Source organism: Garra rufa, chromosome 19 (genome assembly GCF_049309525.1).
Source record: "Garra rufa chromosome 19, GarRuf1.0, whole genome shotgun sequence".
NCBI lineage: Eukaryota > Metazoa > Chordata > Actinopteri > Cypriniformes > Cyprinidae > Garra > Garra rufa.
In genome coordinates, this window is record NC_133379.1 from 34,021,160 (window position 1) to 34,043,341 (window position 22,182).

At 30.2% G+C, this 22,182-nt stretch overlaps 1 protein-coding gene across 1 annotated transcript in view; it reads left to right on the top strand.

The window, feature by feature from the left end:
* The window catches only part of hcn1 (hyperpolarization activated cyclic nucleotide-gated potassium channel 1), a 254,752-nt gene that overhangs the window by 195,845 nt on the left and 36,725 nt on the right, over nucleotides 1-22,182 (top strand). Inside the window, exons 4-5 of the mRNA XM_073824033.1 lie at nucleotides 13,865-14,083; nucleotides 14,251-14,389. Coding sequence (XP_073680134.1) covers nucleotides 13,865-14,083; nucleotides 14,251-14,389 — 358 coding nt within the window. The remainder of the gene's footprint in view (nucleotides 1-13,864; nucleotides 14,084-14,250; nucleotides 14,390-22,182) is intronic.

The following is a 22,182-nucleotide window of genomic DNA, read 5'->3' on the forward strand; positions in this document are numbered from 1 at the left end:
AAAGTTTCGATTTTCAAAAGCTTATTTAAAGTTAAAAAAATACTGAAAAATATTAATATATATAAATAAATACATAACATACTATACAAAATGATTTTTATATGTGTGTGTGTATATATATATACACTGTATATATATATACACAAAGGAGGTCAGTAAGTTTTTCTATAGTTGCCTCAGATTATCAGATCTATACATATATGCTATACATATATAGCCGCAAAATATATTATAAATAATATTATATTATTATGACACACACACACATATATATAATAAAATAAAATAAAATAATTTATGTTATTATTATGTTATATTATCATAGATTATCATGTATTGTATATTTTTTTATGTATTATATTACGTTTTTTTTATCTTACATTACTAAAAAGATGACAATAAAAACAAAAAAACACCAAAAAAAAAAAAATATATATATATATATATATATATATATATATATATATATATATTTTTTTTTTTTTTTTTTGGTGTTTTTTTGTTTTTATTGTCATCTTTTTATATATTTTTATTGTCATCTTTTTTTTGTCATTGTCATATATATATATATATATATATATATATATATATATATATATCTCCTGATATAATATATAATTGTGTATACTGTAATTCTTAAATAGTCATGTTTTTTCCTAGATGTAGTATGCAGTATAATGTGTGTGTAGTTTTACCTCAGGGATGTTTTATGTATGATCTTATACCGCTCTCTCAGCACACGCTGTCTGCTGTCACACGATTGGTTCACGCTTGAATAGCTGGATAGTAACCGGGGTTGTGTAGGTGTGAGAGAGAGAGGAAGAGACAGAGAGAGATAAAAAGCATTTTCTACACACCTTTAGACAACACTCGCCTCATGTTAAGACAAAAGGCTGGTGTACAGTGACACTAAAAGCCCGCTGGCCTCTCTGACCACAATTTTAATCAGCACGTTTTATATTTTTTAATCTTCCATTTCATTGGCTGTGGCTGTATTTCTCTCATTTAAACCATTACTTCAAATGCCAGTCTGTAAGGGCATCTCGTATGTTACCGTTGCACAAAATCGTGACTATTGCCTTTGCTATAAATAACCACAGATGCATAACAACACACACGTCCCAGAGGGCTCTCTGTGTGTTTGTGGATTGGATGGTTTGTTTTGGTGTTAAAGGTTAGGTGTGAGCGATCAATCTAAGAGCTGCTATATGTGTTGAGTAACAGGCCACTGGTCTTTCATTGTAATCATCAGACATGATAACAAACCCTGTAAAAGCCCCACCATGGAATAAAGCATACCAGTTGAGTTCAGGAAGTAAGAATCCCATTTAGTTTATCCGAAGAGAGAATAATGTATAAACCTTTCAAGACAGAACCACCATGAGCTTCAAGTATTTATCCAAGTGTGATTTCAACAATTTTTTTTACGCTTTTGATCAAATTTCTAGTAAGTTTTCAAATTCCCAGTGCAGAATTAAACCACCCACAATCGTTATACGAGATCCACCAGTCCGATAAGTTCTTGTTATCATAGAAATGGTGATAGCAGCTCACCACAACGGCTGCCGAACGATTTAGTCATCTGAACGAATCAGTTCAGCAAATGATTCAGTGAATCACTCATTAAAAGGCAATTATGTTTTGGTTATCAATAAATTTCTGTTTCTGAATGAATGCATTGAGTAACTGATTCAATAAATCACTCATTAAGACAGTCCCTTGTGTTAGTTCTGACTGAATCAGTTTATTAAACTAATTAGTTTAGCAAATGATTCCGTGAATCACTCATTAAAAGGCAATCAATTGTTTTGGTTGTGAATAAATTTGTGTTTCTGAATGAATGCGTTGAGTAACTGATTCAGTGAATCACTCATTAAGACAGTCACTTGTGTTAGCCCTAAATGAACCAGTGTATTGAACGAATCAGTTCAGCAAATGATTCAGTGAATCACTCATTGAGTCACTTGTGTTGGCCCTAAATAAATCAGTGTATTGAACGAACCAGTTGAAGCAAATTATTTACTGAATCACTAATTAAAAGGGAATCATTTGTTTTGGTTGTGGATAAATTAGTGTTTTTTTAATAAATGAGTTGAGTAACTGATTCAATTAATCACTCATAAAGTCACTTGTGTTGGCCCTAAATGAATCAGGATATTGAACAAATCAGTTTAGCAAATTATTCAGTAAATCACTTATTAAAAGGCAATCAGTTGTTTTGGTTGTGAATAAATTTGTGTTTCTGAATGAGTTGAGTAACTGATTCAATTTATCACTCATTAAGACAGTCCCCTGTGTTGGTCCTGAATGATCCAGTGTATTGAAGGAATCAGTTCAGCAAATAATTCAGTGAATCACTCATTAAAAGGCAATTATGTTTTGGTTATCAATAAATTTCTGTTTCTGAATGAATGCATTGAGTAACTGATTCAATAAATCACTCATTAAGACAGTCCCTTGTGTTAGTTCTGACTGAATCAGTTTATTAAACTAATTAGTTTAGCAAATGATTCCGTGAATCACTCATTAAAAGGCAATCAATTGTTTTGGTTGTGAATAAATTTGTGTTTCTGAATGAATGCGTTGAGTAACTGATTCAGTGAATCACTCATTAAGACAGTCACTTGTGTTGGCCCTAAATGAATCAGGATATTGAACAAATCAGTTTAGCAAATTATTCAGTGAATCACTCATTAAAAGGCAATCGTGTTTTGGTTGTCAAGAATTAGTGTTTTGTGAGTTGTGTAACTGATTCAGGGAATCAGTCATTGAGTCACTTGTGTTGACCCTAAATAAATCAGTGTATTAAATGAACAAGTTGGGCAAATAATTCAGTGAATCACTAAATAAAAGGCAGTAATTTGTTTTGGTTGTGGATAAATTAGTGTTTTTTTTTAAATAAATGAGTTGAGTAACTGATTCAATTAATCACTCATAAAGTCACTTGTGTTGGCCCTAAATGAATCAGGATATTGAACAAATCAGTTTAGCAAATTATTCAGTAAATCACTTATTAAAAGGCAATCAGTTGTTTTGGTTGTGAATAAATTTGTGTTTCTGAATGAGTTGAGTAACTGATTCATTTTATCACTCATTAAGACAGTCCCTTGTGTTGGTCCTGAATGAACCAGTGTATTGAAGGAATCAGTTCAGCAAATAATTCAGTAAATCACTCATTAAAAGGCAACAATTTCTTTGGATTTTGAATAAATTAGTTGAATAACTGATTCAATTAATCACTCATTAAGACAATCCCTTGTGTTGGCCATGAATGAATCAGTGTATCAAATGAATCAGTTCAGCAAACAATTCAGTGACTCATGCAGAACAACTTAATGAATGATGATGTTTGGAATGATTGTCCAAACAATGTCATGTTGTTTTAGATAAAATTATTTTGAGTTTAGATAAAATAATTTAAGCACACAAGCTCATACCTTTTGTCTTTTTCCTCTTTTGAAATGTTTTTTTTTTCCATGTCAGCAAAATGCTCCTATGTTCTGATTCATCTTGGAGTCTATGGAGAAAACAAATGGGAAAATATTACTGGAACAAAAATGGATGAATAGATTTACAAAACACATAAATACACAATCTCACCTTGTTATATTCTGTTCTATATGCACACGCACACAAAAAGAAACTTATCTGACCCATCCGAAGAGAGCAAGAGCCTATAATATGTATTAAATCCAGTAATGTCATGCAGCCCACAAGTTCCCTAAGCCCTCTTATCTACCGCATATGGCTCTTGATCTTCTGTAATGCTGAATTAAGAAGAATATCATTACCGTACTCTCTAAATGACCCCTGTTTTCTGGAAACGCTTTAAAACTTGTGGCTAGTTAAAACGATAAGCCGCAGAGAAGCAGAAATATGAATGCGTGGCCTTTTTATAAGAGTGTGTGTGTGTGTGTGTGTGTGTGTGTGTGTGTGTGTGTGTGTGTGTGTGTGTGTGTGTGTGTGTGTGTGTGTGTGTGTGTTTTGGGAAACGACTGAGCCTCATTTGAATTTTTATTGCACAGTAGCTCATCAGAGGAGAAAAGCCCAGTAGAACAAAGGTGATTTCCAGCTTATTTATAATAAGAAGCACTACTACCTGACTCATTATCTTCCTGCTTAAAGTTCTCACTCACAATGCATGGCATAATGTACACTGTAAGCTCCAGCGCTATCCTCCTGTATTCTCAGTCATGTTTTTGTCCTACATGCATGTAAAAGGCCCCACGTCCATTTGGAATAAAGACGTTAGGCTACTTTTTTCACAGGTGGGCCTGGATAGGGGGCGCTGTTTTTCCACTTGCATTTTTATGGTAGGGATAACAGCAAAGCTATGTTTGAACATTTGATTTCTCGTTTTTATCCTGTTCTTAAATCTCAAGAATCGGTTAGTCTAGCCTATTTTCAGTTAATGAATGGAGATAGCGCATCTCCCATCCAAAAAAAAAAAAATTGCAATAAGCTTTGTGCTTTGTTAATTTTGATATGAAACCAAGTCCCAGATTTTAAAATCTATCAATTTATTCACAAAATAATTTGACTTTATTCTCGTAATTTTGACTACATTCTCGAAATATTATGACTTTATTCTTGTAATATTTCGACATTATTCTCTTAAATTTCGACTTTATTCTCTTAAATTTTGACTTTATTCTCTTAAATTTCGACTTTATTCTCGTAATAATTTGACTGTATTTTCATAATAGTTTGACTTTATTCTTCTAATTTTGACTTTATTCTCAAATTATTACGACTTTATTCTCATAATTTCGGCTATCTTGGAATATTTCAACTTTAATTCTCGTAATTTGGACTTTATTCTCAAAATATTACGACTTTATTCTCGTAATTTCGGCTATCTCCGAATATTTCGACTTTAATTCTTGTAATTTCAACTTTATTCTCATAATTTTGACTTCATTCTCATAATATTTTGACTTTATTTTCGTAATAATTCATCTTTATTCTCGAAACATTTAGACTTTATTCTCGAAATTTGACTTAATTCTTGTAAATTTGACTTTATTCTCGTAATAGTTTAACTTTGTTCTCGTAATTTCAACTTTATTCTCAAAATATCTCGTAATTTTGGCAGAATATTTTGACTTTAATTCTTGTCATTTCGACATTATTCCCAAAATATTACTTTTATTCTTAAAATAATTTGATTTTATTCTAGTAATATAATGCCTTTAATTCTCGTAATTTCGACTTTCTTATTAAAATATTACTTTATTCTTGTAATTTCGACTTCATCCTTGAGATATTACAACTTTCTATTCTTGTATTCAAATTTATTCTCGTAATATTTCAACTTTAATTCTCGTAATTTCGACTTTATTCTCGAAATATTACGACTTTAATCTTGTAATTTTGACTTTATTCTTGTAATTTCTAATTTATTCTTGAAATATTACGACTTTAATATCGTAATCTTCGATTTTTTACCCCGGCACTAAAATGCTGCTGTAAAGTATAATTATGTAACTGTAACTTTATTATTATAAAAACATCATTGTAATGTATTTTTGTAAAGTAATTTAAGCATTTGTGTACAAATGAGGTAATTTTAACCTTTAATATTATAGTAATGTAGGACCAACAGACTCTCGTGTATATTTTACAGCATTAGTTGAGTTTTTTTCCTTGAGAACATTTGGCATGCTGTATCTGATATATCCAAAATAATCGATATTGAATCGAATTAGAAATCGAATCACTTTTATTTCTAATAGTCCCTTATTTATCCTTGCATACTACTTTGTTTCAAATACTACTTAAATAATAAACTGTTAAAAACAAATAGGCTGTAATCAGTATCTGCATGCTAGTATTCCATTATGAACAAAAGATTGCATTTCCCAAGGCAATTATAAAGAGTCGGTCATAACGAGGAGTCATTTTGCAAGGTTATGAGAGTAGATAACATTGCAGAAAGCCAAATTAGAAGGAGTAAGAGATCATTAATCCTCTCAGGTTCATGAAATGTAAATAGTCCTAAATGAAAGGGGAAAACGTAGCTTTGTCTTTTTGGCACATACACAAGGCACAAAGGCGGACCAGAATATGCAAGGCCAGATGTTCGGAAACATTTTTCTTTTGTCACGATATTTAAACCCTTTTTGAGAGTTTAGCAACTCCCTGACTGAATTACAGCAACAGAAAATACAATTTGGTTGTAAAAAATTGATTTCAAATTGATTTACGTTAAGTTGAAATTAAGCCCTATCAATAGTATCTGTGTCAATTACCACAGACAACTGTTTAGTCACCGAAATTTAAAAAGTTTATGATTTACAGGTTTGTGTTATGAAATGCTGTACATTTAGATGTACTACTAGTCCAAACTAGTTTCTGCTGTAATCGATTGCCTGCCTCAGATGCTGTTGATAAAGCTTAACTTGTGTGTAATGTGCAATGGTCCTTTAACTGATTTCCATCAGTTTTGCTGTCTCCTGAGATGTTGCCAAATCAATAGCTCACACTTTTATTTAATAAAGTCTCCTTGTTATAGTAATTAATTACCAGATGTAAGGGATAAAACAGGGATCTGTTGGGGAGCCGGTAAAAGATTGCTTTTAATTCTCATGAGGCCTGTTGAGACGATTGCTTGGCCTTTCGTTTTATCTCACACGTCACTTTAGATAGCTCAGCTGACAGCCATCAGGAGAAATACAGAGAAAAGGTGAGAGAAGAGAAAAAACAGATTGTGGAAGAAAGGCAGGAGATAGATAGAGGGAGAAACCAGAAGATAAAAAGAGAGCGAGAGATGCTAGCTGACAATGGGTCCGGAAAAAACATCTTTTGTTGAAGCCACAATTTTCATCAATTACAGAATGTGGCCCTGTACAAAATAAAAACTCATACATATATACATAAATAATATACATACATAAATAATAAAAATCAGTCAAAAGTTTTTGAACAGTAAGATTTTTTATGTTTTTAAAATCATCTCTTCTGCTCATCAAGCCTGCATTTATTTGATCCAAAGTAAGCAAAACAGTGAAATTCAGAAATATATTTACCATTTAAAATTGCTGTTTTCTATTCTAATATATTTTAAAATATAATTTATTCCTGTGATCAAAGTTACATTTTCAGCATCATGTCACATGATTCTTCAAAAGTGCTGTTCAAGAAACATTTTTATTATTAATATTATTATAAAAATGTAAGTAAATTAAGTTAAAAAAAATTCAGGATTCTTTGATGAATATAAAGATCCAAAGATTAGCATTTATCTGAAATAAAAAAACTTTTGTAATATTATACACTATACCATTCAAAAGCTTGAAGTCTTTTTTTGTGGTAAAGAAATTATAGAAGTTAATACTTTTATTTAGTAAGGATGCTTTAAATTGATCAAAAATGATGAAAAAGACATTTATAATGTTACAAAAGATTTCTATTTCAGATAAATGCTTTCTATTCATCAAAGAAACCTGCTAAAACCATGCTAAAAAAATCAGCTTTGAAATCACAGGAATAAATTACATTTTAAAATAAATTCAAATAGAAAAGAGTTATTTTAAATAGTAAAAATATTTCAAATTTTACTGTTGTTGCTGTATTTTGAATCAAATAAATGTTGGCTTGGTGAGCAGAAGAGACTTCTTTAAAAAACATTAAAATTTTAGACTTTTTTCCATTTTTAAATTTTTCATTCAATTTTTAAAAAAAAATCTCAACCATAATACGCAGCTTTTAGCACAACTAGCACCATAATGTGCATTAATTATTCAATTATTTTTAATATGCAAATGAAATATGAAAAATAAAAGGAAAAACCGAAAAGAAAATGTGAGTTTCAAGTATTTTTTATCATGTTGTGCAGTGGTTCCAGGGTGGTAACTTACTTCCCTTAATTCTTCCATCTTTTCCAACGTTTTTATTTTAGAAGCACATACACTGTTAAAATAACTGAAACAGGGTTCAGCGACCAATCAAAACCTCTCAGTTCTTTCGCTGGTCTACACTTTCCTTAAGATTAAGAAAATGACATACCGCTTGTTCAGATGCAAACACTTCTTCAAGTGAAGGTGGTTTATTTGAGCCCCTTATTACCATTTTTCTGACACACTGGGCCTGGTAACGTAGCGTGTGATTAGCTGGAATGGCGGAATCGGATTGAATTTCAATTACTGCGTGTCTGGTCACGTCTGAGAAAGTCACACCTGGGTGAGGAGAGGGGCCGTGCATTCACAGTCACACATGGGCCACAGCTTTGATACGCTGGAGAAAGAACTTCACAGGTTTGCGACGGCACTTTGGTTGCCATCGTTGAACAGGTCAATAATTTTTCCACACAAAATTTGTGAAAGGAGGATGTGCTGGATCAACTAGCTAAATGTAGCAGCCCTGGTAGTTTAGCTACATTTTTCAGTAGCCCTAATAATGTGTATGTGCAATGCCATGTGCATGCGTTCAAGTTTTAGCGGTTTATGTTGGGATTATTCACGTGTGCACACATGAGTGTCTTGTGTGGCTATTATGCGGATTAGCTGAGCATTATGACCTGTGCAATACACGGACGCATGTAAACACCTGGTGTGCAATTGCTTTCACTCTGTCTCCCTCTGGGATGTTCTACATAGTGCTGTCTGTCTATGACACCTACTGTAACACACTATAACATACACACAGATTATCAGCCAATCAACACATTTCCCAAGTGGGCTCTTCTAATCATCGGCAGACCACTTAAGGACCCACAGCTATCAAATACGCCAGTATGAAGTGTAGTTAAAACAGTGTCTGAGTACTAAGGATGAGAGATTGTAGGTGTTTTTGGAGTGAGTCTGATTGGGACGGATCCCTTCTCTTGACATCTGGTCATCAGAAACTACAGAGGAAGATCCTTTGAGTTTTACACACATATTCACACTCAAAACCACATTTACAAACCAGATTGTCTTCGAGAAGGGTTTATTTATTTGATTCTTTGCACTTGTCACAAAGCATGACTTACTATTTACATAAAACAGGTAATATTACACAGTGAAAACTGATATATATTTTATAATTTAAAGTTGAAGTCAAACTTTTCCACCTCAATGTGCTTATGTTTTTAAACACTATTTTTAACAAGCACCTGATTTAATTTGCTTTTTTTTCTGGGAAACAATAAAACAGGCAAAAATTGCATGTAGATTTAAGAATGACCTGAGCCATATTTAAGGATTGGGCCAGAATAAAACTTAGATTTTTCTGATCTACCACTCAGAAAGCCAACCACCTAGCAATCCCTAGTAACAACAAAGCAACTTCCTAGCAATTTTGCAGTCCCACCCAGAAAACTCTATCAACCACCTAGCAACACCCTAGCAACGCCCAAGCAACCACTCAGAACCCCCTAGTAATTATTTTGCAAACATCTAGCAATCCCTAGCAACAACATAGCAACACCCTAGCAATTTTACAGCTAACACCCAGAAAACTCAATCAACCACCTAGCAACACCAGAGCAACACCCTAGTAACTCTCAAGCAACAGAACACCCTAGAAATTCTGTAGCTACCACTCAGAAAGCCAACCACCTAGCAATCCCTTGTAACAACATAGCAGCTTCTTAACAATTTTGCAGTTCCTACCCAGAAAACTCTATCAACCACCTAGCAATACCCAAAAAACACCCTAGCAACACCCAGGCAACCACTCAGAACACCCTAGAATTTCATTAGCAAGCACCCAGAAGACCAACCACCTAGCAACAACATAGCAACCTCTTAAAACACCCTAGTCATCACCCAGAAAACACTCTAGCAAAGCCCAAGCAACCACTCAGAACAACCTAGAAATTCTGTAGCTACCCCCCAGAAAGCCAACCACCTAACAATCCCTAGCAACAACAGCTGTCACCCATAAAACTCTATCAACCACCTAGCAACACCCAAGCAACCACCCAGGACACCCTACAAATTCTTTAACAGCCACCCAGAAAGCCAAACACCTAGCTATTCCTAGCAACAATATAGCAACACCCAGGCAATTTTGCACCTACCACCCAGAAAACTCGATCAACCCCCTAGCAACGCCCAAGCAACTACTCAAAACACCCTAGAAATTCTGTAGCTACCACTCAGAAAGCCAACCGCCTAGCAATTCCTAGGAACAACATAGCAACTTCCTAGCAATTTTGCAGCTACCCCCCAGAGAACTCTATCAACCACCTTGCAACACCCTAGCAATGCCCAAGCAACCATTCAGGACACCCTAGAAATTCTATAGCTACCACCCAGAAAGCCAACCACCTAGAAATCCCTAGCAACAAGAGCTACCACCCAGAAAGCCAACCACCTAGAAATCCCTAGCAACAAAAGCTACCACCCATAAAACTCTATCAACCACGTAGCAACACCCAAGCAACCACCCAGGACACCCTACAAATTCTTTAACAACCACCCAGAAAGCCAAACACCTAGCTATTCCTAGCAACAATATAGCAACACCCTGGCAATTCCTAGGAAAAGCCAACCACCCAGTAAGGCCCTAGCAACAACATAGCTACCATCCAGAAAACTCTATCAATCACCTAGCAACACCCAAGCAACCACTCAAATACCCTAGAAATTCCATAGCAGTCACCAAGAAAGCCAACCACCTAGCAACAACATAGCAACATCCTAGCTACCTCCTAGAAACAATTAATAACATAGCAACACCCTAGCAACCACCCAGAACACCATTGTAGCACATAATGCTACAGGGAATATCTAATATAATGCAGTTTCTTTTTTTTCCTTTTTTTGGCAAACTCTATGTGAGGAATTATGCCTTAATTTTCCAATCAGTCTTTGAAAGAAATCGGCAATCAGCACAGAGATTAGATGTGGCAGGAATGGGTTAGTCAGTACTAGAGTTAATACAGCCGTAGAAAGAGAAAGCGAGCACGTCAGGAGTGTTTTCCTGAAGTTATTCTGACAGGCGCACACACTCAGCAGAACTACCGTGGGTGATACTAGCATCCCGGCTAGCGTTTGAGAGCCCTGTAGGTTGGCAGGCAGCGCTATACACAGGTTTCAACTAGCATTTGCTGGCATCCTCAGCAGTTTTTCCTCTTAAAAAAGAGCAGGAAGAGATTCAAACAGTCAGCAATTCCATTCCAGATTCCATCCATGAACACTGTCACATCCTTACAACCCTCCAGTGAGCTTCACATAAACACGAGAAGCCGAGGCCATTAGGAAGTCATACGGGTCTTGTTTTAGTCCGTGTTCTCGGTTAACTAACGTCTGAGAGTAATGCTGACATTCAGGAATGACAGAGCAAACTGAAAATAGCTGCTAGGTATAAAATAAGTCAGAAAGGCAAATTCATCTAAACAGAGCACTGCTACATTTGGTACGACCTCCCAAAATATCCAGTGCTGATTCAACGGGGATTTCACATATAAATGGAAGAAACAGCTTATTTAAAAAAAAAAAAATTTTTTTATTAAAACACAATATATTTTAAGTCTTGCAAGATTGTGCTTTTAATAGAGAAATACCTAAATCGCACTTACTACACTATTTGTATTATACTATTGTACACTAATATTCAAAGACAACATAAAATTAAATTAAATAAAAAGATTACAAAAAGTCCCACAAATAATGCACCAAAATTTAAAGACAAAATAAAATAAAATAAAATAATACTGTAATTAAAAGAAATAAATAAAATAAAAAGAATACAAAAAAGCCTACAAATAACAGCTAGAACAACAAAAAAAATCTTGGAAAGTTTTGCCCTTGTTTTTACGGGCTGATGTATTGATTGTGAGCGAGGTCAGACACGCTGCAGTGCATCTGCACTACAGTTTGTCTCTTTCTATTCGCCCAGTTCTCCATTAAAATCAGCCGCGCTAATAGCTTGTGAGAGGACTGAAAGTGTCCTTCCTCTTCTTCTCCCGTCCGGCATTAGGGATCCACAGAGCCGTACATCACTTGTCAGCAGCTAATGGAAATAATCCAAGTTGATCAGCAGAAACCAAAGCCATCACTTGTTTTAACACCCTGCTGCAAATGAGACACAGACTAAAAAGATGGTGGAGAGATGGGTATTTTCTAAAAAAAAAAAAAAATTATATATATTTTTATAATAAAGAAAATAGTAAAAAATTGTATACGTATTTTGTTTATATACATATATACAGACATACATATATAACATACTATATATATTTTTTTTCTTAATGATTAAAAATAACACCAATACTACTACAACTACTTTTACTAATTATTATTATTATTATTATTATTATTTATAGAAGAGATAATTTATTAATTATTTAATAATTTATTATTATTAAAATAATTTTAAAAGTAATTATAAAAAAATATTATTAAGAACTAAGATGCATTGTCATAATAATAATAATAATAATAATAATAATTATTATTATTATTATTAAGAACTAGGAGACGTTATTATTATTTATTTATATTATAATTTATTATTAAATATATTTTTTATTTATTAAAATTATTATTATTATTATTATTATTATTATTATTATTATTATTATCATCATCATCATCATCATTACAGCTTATTATTTAATTATTTATTGTTTATTAAAATAATTAAACCCTTATTATAATTGTTATTATTATTAATAATAGAGAAGATGTATTTTTTTTTTAATAATTAACATATTATTATTAATATCTAGGAGGAATTGTGATAACAACAACAATAATAATTTAATAATTTATTTTAATTGTTTAACATTATTATTATTTTTTAAGAACTAGGAGGAATCATCAATAAAAGTTATAATAATTATTATTATCTTATCATTATTATTATTTATAGTAGATAATTTATTATTTAATAATAAATGATTAAATAATACATTTATATTATAAATTAATAATAATATTAATAATAATAATATTATTATTTTAGTTTTAAGTCAAGTCAATAATCAGACAGTGTGTAAATAACCTAAATATTTTATACTTAAAAATTCTCAAACCTCATCATCATTATTATTATTATTATTATTATTATTGTTGTTATTATTATTATCATCAAGAACTAGGAGGAATTGCCATAATAATAGTAATAATATTTTAATAAATAATAAACAATTAAATAATGAATAATTTCTACTATAAATTGTGTAAAAACACCAAAATATTTTCTTTTTTTATTTTGACTTTTTAGAAAAATACTATTATTGTTATTATTATTATTATTTTTTTTTTAATATATATATATATATATATAAATATTAATTAATAAATATTCATTAGAGAGAGAGAAAGAGAGAGAGAGAGAGAGAGAGATTTAATAATCATAAAATTCATATTAAATAAAAATGCATCTCTAAAATATATTTAGTTTTATTCATTTACATATTATTGGTTTGATGCTTAGTCCCAGTTGTAAGGTAAAATAGTGTTTCTTCAAACTTTGTAAACCATGTAAAATTAACATAAAAAATGGAACATTACACTGGACAATCAATAAATCTAAAAATATAGTAGTGAACATTTGAAGTGGATCAAACAAGTTCAAAGTTGTTTAGGTTGATGATCCACTTCAAATGTTGACTACTGTATATAAATAATAAAAAATAATAAATAAAATCCTGGAAGAGAGATATATAGGTGGACGGTTGGATTACAACACATAAAAGGGAACAGGAAATACAACAGATGTAGAAATACAGACAATAGAATAAAGGGAAGATACATGGAGAGAGATAGTTTGCCATGCATGAAGGTTAAGTTGGCAGGACGCTTTACGGAGGCTCACTGATAGTTTTTGCCTGCAAGCGTACATGTATTAAATTCCCTCCACCTGCTTTTCTTTTGCTGACTGTCTTTCTTTTTGTGTCATCCTCTTATCTCTGTCTCTATCGCTCTCTCAGAACGACTCCTGGGGAAAGCAGTACTCTTACGCCCTATTTAAGGCCATGAGTCACATGTTGTGTATCGGCTATGGAGCCAGAGCGCCCGTCAGCATGTCGGACCTTTGGATCACCATGCTAAGCATGATTGTGGGCGCCACCTGTTACGCCATGTTCGTGGGTCATGCCACAGCCCTCATCCAGTCTCTGGACTCATCCCGACGACAGTACCAGGAGAAGGTAAGCACAGCCTCATCAGCTGCTTTGGTATTCACACGTTATTTTGATATTTAAGCCACCATGCCTTCGCTGGATGTGCATGTGATGGTACAACATCTCCATAGCGTAGTAATCTGTGTCATCATCGTGTATCACATTATGAGCTCATTGCTCATCAATCATTCAAGAATGACATCAATATTGATCTCACTTCAGAGAAATTCTACCTCTGCTACATGGGTTGCACGCTTCACACAACATGGACATGTTCAGGGCTGGAATCTACATGTTCAGGGCTACAGTTATTGGATTGTGTTTGTATGAGCGGTATGAGCCATTTTTTACATAGAGTTGCAATTGTACAAAATGATAATTCGAAAAGATAAATAATAATATAATAATAATTAGAAATGATCATTTAGAATTAATAATATTTTTAAATAACCAAGAATATGAATTGTTATTAATATTTAATTTTCGTGTTTATAAAAAAAAACATTATTATTGCTGTTATGATTATGATTTAATAAACAATTAAATTGATTCTTGTTAATTAGTTAATTAGTAATTAATATTCTTTATTATTCAAAAATATTATTATCATCATCATCATCATTATCATTTATTGTTATAGAATTACCAAAGAAAATTGAGTATTATAAGTGATTAATATTCTTTATTACAAAAATACTGTGCCTAATAATAATAAAATAATAATAATAATATAAACAAGGATAAATTAATTATTAATATTATTAATTAATAATTCAGTAATTCATATTCTTGGTTATTATTATTATTATTATTATTATTATTATTATTATTATTATTATAGAATAATCCAAGAAAATTTATATTATTAGTAATTAATATCCTAAATTACACAAAAATATTGTGCTTAAGTATTATTATTTATTTATTATTAATAAAAAGGAATTATATTAATTATTAATACAAAAACAATTATAATAATAAACAATAACAATAATAATATAATATAAACTAGAAAAATGAAATATTAATTAGTAATTTATATTATTGGTTACTATTATTATTATTATTATTATTATGAACTATGAATAATAATAATAATAATAATAATAATACATAATACTATAATTGTTTAATTATTTTAAATGTATAAATTATTATTATTATTATTATAGAATATAGAATAATCCAAGGATGTTAAATATTATTAGTAATTAATATCCATTATTTATTAATATTATTATTAAAAAGAAGGAATTAATGATTTTAATATATAAATACTTTTTTCAAAAATAGATAAAGAATTATTGGTACTATAAAATTATTATTTTTATTTATTTATTTTTTTTTACAACAAATAAAGAAAATTGATTATTAGTAGTAATTAATATCCGTAATTGTCAAAAAAATATGTTTAAATAAAAAGAGATTTTTTTATTAAGTAAACACAACAACAATAATACCATTAATAATAATAATAATAATAATAATAATAATAATAATAATAATAATAAACAAGGGAAATGAAATTGTTCTTAAGCATTATTTTATTGAAAAGGAATTTTAATAATTATTAAAAACAGCAACAACCACAATAATAATAATATAAACAAGGAAAATTAAATATTAATTAGAAATTAATAACAATAATAATAATAATAATAATAATAATAATAATAAACAAGGGAAATTAAATTGTGCTTAAGCATTATTTTATTAAAAATTAATTTTAATAATTATTAAAAACAACAACAACCACAATAATAATAATATAAACAAGGAAAATTAAATATTAATTAGAAATTAATAATAATAATAATAATAATAATAATAATAATGTTTTAACTCTTGTAATAAATAATAAGAAATTATTACATAATAAATATTAAAACACTGTTTTATTATGAAACTGTATTATTATTATTATGATTAATTAGGAGTAATTGTAATAATAATAATAAATTCTTAAATAATTATTAAGGTATTATTTTAAGTATTGTTTTAACTATAAAATTAACAATACTAACAACAACCATCATCATCATCTTAAATCACGTAAAAACGTTTTACAAATACAGCCTTGCATAAGTTCAATAGTAAATAACTAAACTTCACTCATATTTCCGCTCTTTATTTTCTCAGTGTTTGTCGCTCTCACTTGTAGACAGCATATAGCAGACACATCTACAGGTGTAATTCTCACCTGCACAGGTTTCTAAAGCGGTGCTATCGCAGCTTGATACACATTCCTGCAGCTCTCTGACCTCAGCTGTATAGTTCATTACAAAGCTCAATCGAGGATTGTGATACTTAAGTCATCAACTCAGAGATGCCACAGCATATCGATTACACTTCCTCTAAACAGCATGCAACTTCCTCCCTGAGAAACCGTGAGAGGAGGGATTGGCAGATTATCCCTCATTCTAGCGTCTTGTCTTTGAGGGCTTGTTGTACCGTTAGTGGATCATTATATCCCTGCGCTTTCAAAGAGGATTTACCTCAAGTGAACAACAAAAACACTCTCTCCGGGCCAAAGCATGTGCCAGGGCAGTCAGAGCTGCTTTGTCCCATGAGAGAAGGGGGCTTATCTCATCTGGGCTTTGTTTGGGTGGCAAACCTGACCTCAGTGAGCCGGGTTAACGTCACAACACACATACACAACGTCATGCCAACACGAGCCATCAGGTTCTCCATTTAATACCATTACAGTGGATGAGTGGAAAGACGAGATTGAAATAGAGAGAATGGGATTGTGCTCCAGGGAGTTGGCATAGACTAAATCGAAAAGAAAACATACACAACACTGTCAGAGAAAGATTGTACCTTTTAGTAAGCTTGTCATAAGGGGCAGTATCCTCAAAAAGTGCATATTTGCACTATATCTATCATTAAAAGGTGTCTTTTAGCATTAAATAGTACTTTACATCCAGTGAGAAGATGATGTACCTCTAAAAGTACTTTTTTTCTGGAAGTATGCCAATGAAAGGTTTGAATAGACACTTAGTAAAGATATATCACAAATGGGACCTTTTTAATATCTTAGCATTTTTTTCAGAGATTACATAGACGTTAATTTTTTTTCTTCGGTTTCTCAGATGTTCCTTTGGAAAAAGAGCCTAGTTACTATGAGTCTTACAACTAGAGGTTTTAAAGTGATCTTAATGCCTCAAACTGTCTCAAAGTTTGCGAGCAAATAAAGACTTTTGCAGACATCTCAGATGTCTCATGAAAAAAAGACCTCAGTAACTTCACTTAAAGAAATTGATTATTAATCAAAGAAATTGATTATTATTGATAATTACTCTTTATTGTTCAAAAATATTTTGCTTAAGTATTTTAATTATTATTATTATTATTATTATTATTATTGAATAAACAAATTGATTATTAATATTATTTATTATCCGAAAATATTTTGCTTAAGTATTATTATTATTTTTATTAATTTCTTAAAGTCAAAATAAATTCAAACATTCCTCGTCATATTTTTCCAAGACCAAGATCTAAGCAAAAAGATAATAATTGATATAATAATTATAATAATATTAATTGAAAGTGATCATTTATAATTATTGATAATTTTTATTTTATTTTTGAATAACCAGGAATATGAATTACTATTATTATTTAATTTTCTTGTTTGTAAAGAATAATAATAATATCATTATTGTAATAATTATGACTTTTCTTTTTATTATTATTATTATTGTTATTTCTGTTATTATTATTATTATTATTATTATTATTATTATTATTATTATTATTATTATTATTATTAAAGAAGGAAACTGGTTCTTGTTTATTTGTAATTCATTATTATTATTATTATTAAATAATCAAAGAAATTCATTATTATTGATAATTAATACTCTTTATTGTTCAAAAATATTTTGCTTAAGTATTTTTATTATTATTATTATTATTATTATTATTATTATTGAATAAACAAATTGATTATTAATATTATTTGTTATCCGAAAATATTTTGCTTAAGTATTATTATTATTTTAATTAATTTCTTTATTATTGATTTTATTATATTTTATTTATAAATACTATTATAATTTATTATATTACTAATTATATTAATACTTAATTTTCTTTATTATTCAAAAATATGATTCATGTTAAAAAAAACTATTATTGTGATGATGATGATGATTATTGAATCAAAGAAAATGGATTGACTGTTAATTAATATTCTTTATTATCATAAACTATTTTACTTAAGTATTATTATTATTAAAAATAATTATTTTTTTTAATTAAAACAATAATAACTAATCATAATAACAAAGAAAAGTAAATATTAATTCGTCATTCATATTCTTGGTTTATTATTATTATTATTATTATTAAATAATAAAAGAAAATGTGTTATTATTGCTAATACATATTCTTTATTATACAAACATATTTTGCTTAAGTAATTTTATTTTTTATTTATAATTATAGAATTATTTTTATAGTAATTTTTTTTATCATACATCCATATATATATTGTTTTTTCTAACCGAATAATCAAAGAAAATTTATTATTATTCATAATTAATAAATATTTTTTTATAATTCAAATCCATAAACCTTTTATTTGAAATTAATACTTTTATTTAGCAAGGACGCATTATCAAATTTAAATTTAAATTCAAATTAAATTTAAGTTTTTATATTTTTATATTATTACAATTTTCAGAAGCAAATCAGCATATTAGAATGATTTCTGAAGTATAATGAGACACTGAAGACGAAGACAGACAGACTGAAGTAATTATGCTGAAAAGTCAGCTTTGCATCACAGAAAAAAAAACAGTTTAAAATATATTCTGATAGAAAACATTTCTTTTAAAAAATTTTTACTGTATTTTTGATCTAATAAATGAATCCTTGGTGAGCATAAACAAAAACAAACAAAAAAATACCACAAACATCTGAATGATCTTTGAAATTCAGAAAGTTTGCATTAATCTTCAAGCATATTACAAGTTGCCTTAGGAAATAAATAGCCTTCTAAATAACCAACTACTGTAAATGTCAGCGTCCTCTAAATTTATTGTAGTAGCATATACACATACATACTGTATACGACATTCGATCCAATCAATATCCAGAGCAAACACAGGCTCATTTTCACTCTAGCTCATTTGTGACGCTGTTACAGGGTTTTAAAAGACCATCTAGGAGTTTACTCGCATTCATAAAGTAGCGTTTTCTCATTACAGCCGGCCCTTACATCTTCTTGATTGGTAAAGCCATTTAGCCGAAACCTTTTAGTGGAACAAAGTGTGGGATTTCCAAGCTAATGAGATTCCTTTACTCGGGAAAACAGGGTTCTGCACACATCCATGGCTCACGCGTACCATCAATTTCCCTGTCATGGCCTCCGTGCGCAGGCTTATCAGAGTTGCACACGTAGCCGGTGTCACCTTCACAGCGACAATGACACAGCGGTCTGAAACAGACAAAGGGCTTCTGTGAATTTACATCTCTCCGCCTGTCCCGGCACAGACTCTTATCTTCCATTTTTATATATGATTTTTTGACCTTGTGGCGGCCGACACAAACGAGCTGTGTGACACACTTCAAGTTCCTCCTCCATTTAGGATCGCAATGTCACCGCTGTGGTTTCATCCCGCCATAATGCCAATTAAAATATGGCTCCATTGCAAATGGATATTAGATACGGCTCCCCTGCCTAGAGATCTGCAAATGGCATTCATATTGAACGGGCCTCTCAGTGATCACTATATATAAACAGCGGAGGTCAAATGACAAAGCCAATGTCAGTAGCCTATACTGCCGAGAAGAACTGCATCGCTGGACGCCAGTGTACCGTATGTCTTATTTTGGATACTGGTGTAAAATGTTCCCAAACCTAGTGAACTGCCATACTGTGTGTTGAGTAAAACAGTCAGTTTTCAATTATATTGAACTTTTTTTAATCGATACATCAAAGGTCGTAAAATCAAATTTTATCACACCTCTCACAATTTTAGATTTTTTTTTTTTTTACTTTTTTACTTCTTCCTTACAGTTTGGTCAAACTGTAATGTAGTATTGCATATCTTTCTAGAGATGGTCCTTTTAAATTATAATAATAATAATTATATATAAATAAATACTTAATAAATAATAGTAACAATAATCAAATATTATTTACTATAATTAATACTGTTAATGTATTTATAACTTTTTTACCATTTTTTTATTATTGATAAATAATATATTAAAAAGTAATTATTCACAATATATATTAATAAAGACATTGAAAACTATAATTTATTATTGTTTTTTTGTTTATGTATTTATTATAATATTTTAATTTAAATAATAATAATAATAGAACATAATATTTTAGTTGTTTTAATGTATTTATTTCCAAAAGATAATAACAACATTTATTATTATTATTACTAATATTATTATTATTAACATACAATAAATTAATAAATACACAAATTGAAATGTGTTAATAATAGGAGTAGTAATAGTAGTCGTAGTAATAAAACTACAATTATTATTATCATTATTGTTATAATGTAATTATAATGTGTTAATAGTAGTACAATTTATACTAAAAATACAATTGTTGTTGTATTCATTACCATATAATAACATTTATTATTAATAATAATAAAAAAGTCAATTAATAAAAAATAGTTTATTATTATTATTATTATTATTATTGTTGTTGTTGTTGTTGTTGTTGTTGTTGTATTTATTACTATTTTAAAATGTATTATTGTTATTATTTTTGTCCAGAAAGTCAAGCAATAGGGCAACAACCACAATAATAATAATAATAATAGTAATAATAATAATGATAATAAACACATATAAAAAAATATATAATGCATTAATAGTAATAATAATAATAATAATGTTGTCAGTTTTGGAACTGTATTTATTACCATATTTTTTGTAATAATAGGACTAGTGTGTATTGTTGTTGTTGTTGTATTTATTAAATGTATTATTATTATTATTATTATAATTGTTTTTTTTTTTCAGAAAGGCAAGCAGTGCTGACTTACAGTTTGGCCAATATGATATAATAACATTATATAATAATAATAATAATAATAATAATAATAAATACATGCATTAATAGTAGTACTAGTAATAGTAATAATAAAAAATATTATTGTTGTCATATTTGGTAATGTATTCATTACTATATTTTTATAATAATAGTAATAAGAATAGAATGTGCTGTTGTTGTTGATGATGATGCATTTATTACCATTTTAAATTGCATTATTATTTTTTATTTTTTTTTCCAGAAAGGCTAGCAGTACTGCCTTACAGTTTGGCCAATGATATAACAACGTTATATAATAATAATAATAATAATAATAATAATAATAATAATAATAATAATAATAATAATAATAATAATAATAATAAAGCTGTAATCAGTGGTTTTCTAACAAATCCGATGAAGAATTGTCTGACTCAGCTTTTGCACTGTCTGACTCACTGCGATCCTATCTGCTCTTTCAATTGCAAAGACAAGCATAAGAAAGCTGACTAATGGAAGATAACCACACTTCAGCAACCTTATCTCTCATCAGTCCACTCATCTGTGGCTTTGCAGTAGCGGATCGCTTATGATCAGAAGATCAAACCAGCACATGCATGAGATCAGACCCAGAACGGAGCCACGGCACGTGGTTGTGTGCTGAGCAGGGAACTGGAGTGCAGAAGTTCTTTCAAAGTGCAAGATCAAAGGAGATCGGCAGGAGGGCGTTTCGAGAAGAAGTTTCTCTGATGTGAGGTCAACGTTCACCTGATGTCATTTCTGATATCAGTTTAGGAATAAACCCAGCCACTTTCCCTGGCATTTACAGAGCATTTCACTGCAGGAGAGCGAGGCGAGGATCTTCTTCAAAACGGCATAAACAGCTAGAATCCTGTAATGCTTTACGAAAACATGTTGTTCTGTGATTGAATGCAAAGGTTAAACACGTGGATTGTTTGTTGGATGCTACAAGACGACTAAAGCCAGGTGCAGACCTGTTTTTCTGTCCTTCCTTATGATTGTCGCTTGTCAGATTTTTTTATGTCCCCGGGTAGGATCTTGAAATTCAAAGCAGACTGCGACACCAACAGCCTTTTATGTCAGTTTGTGT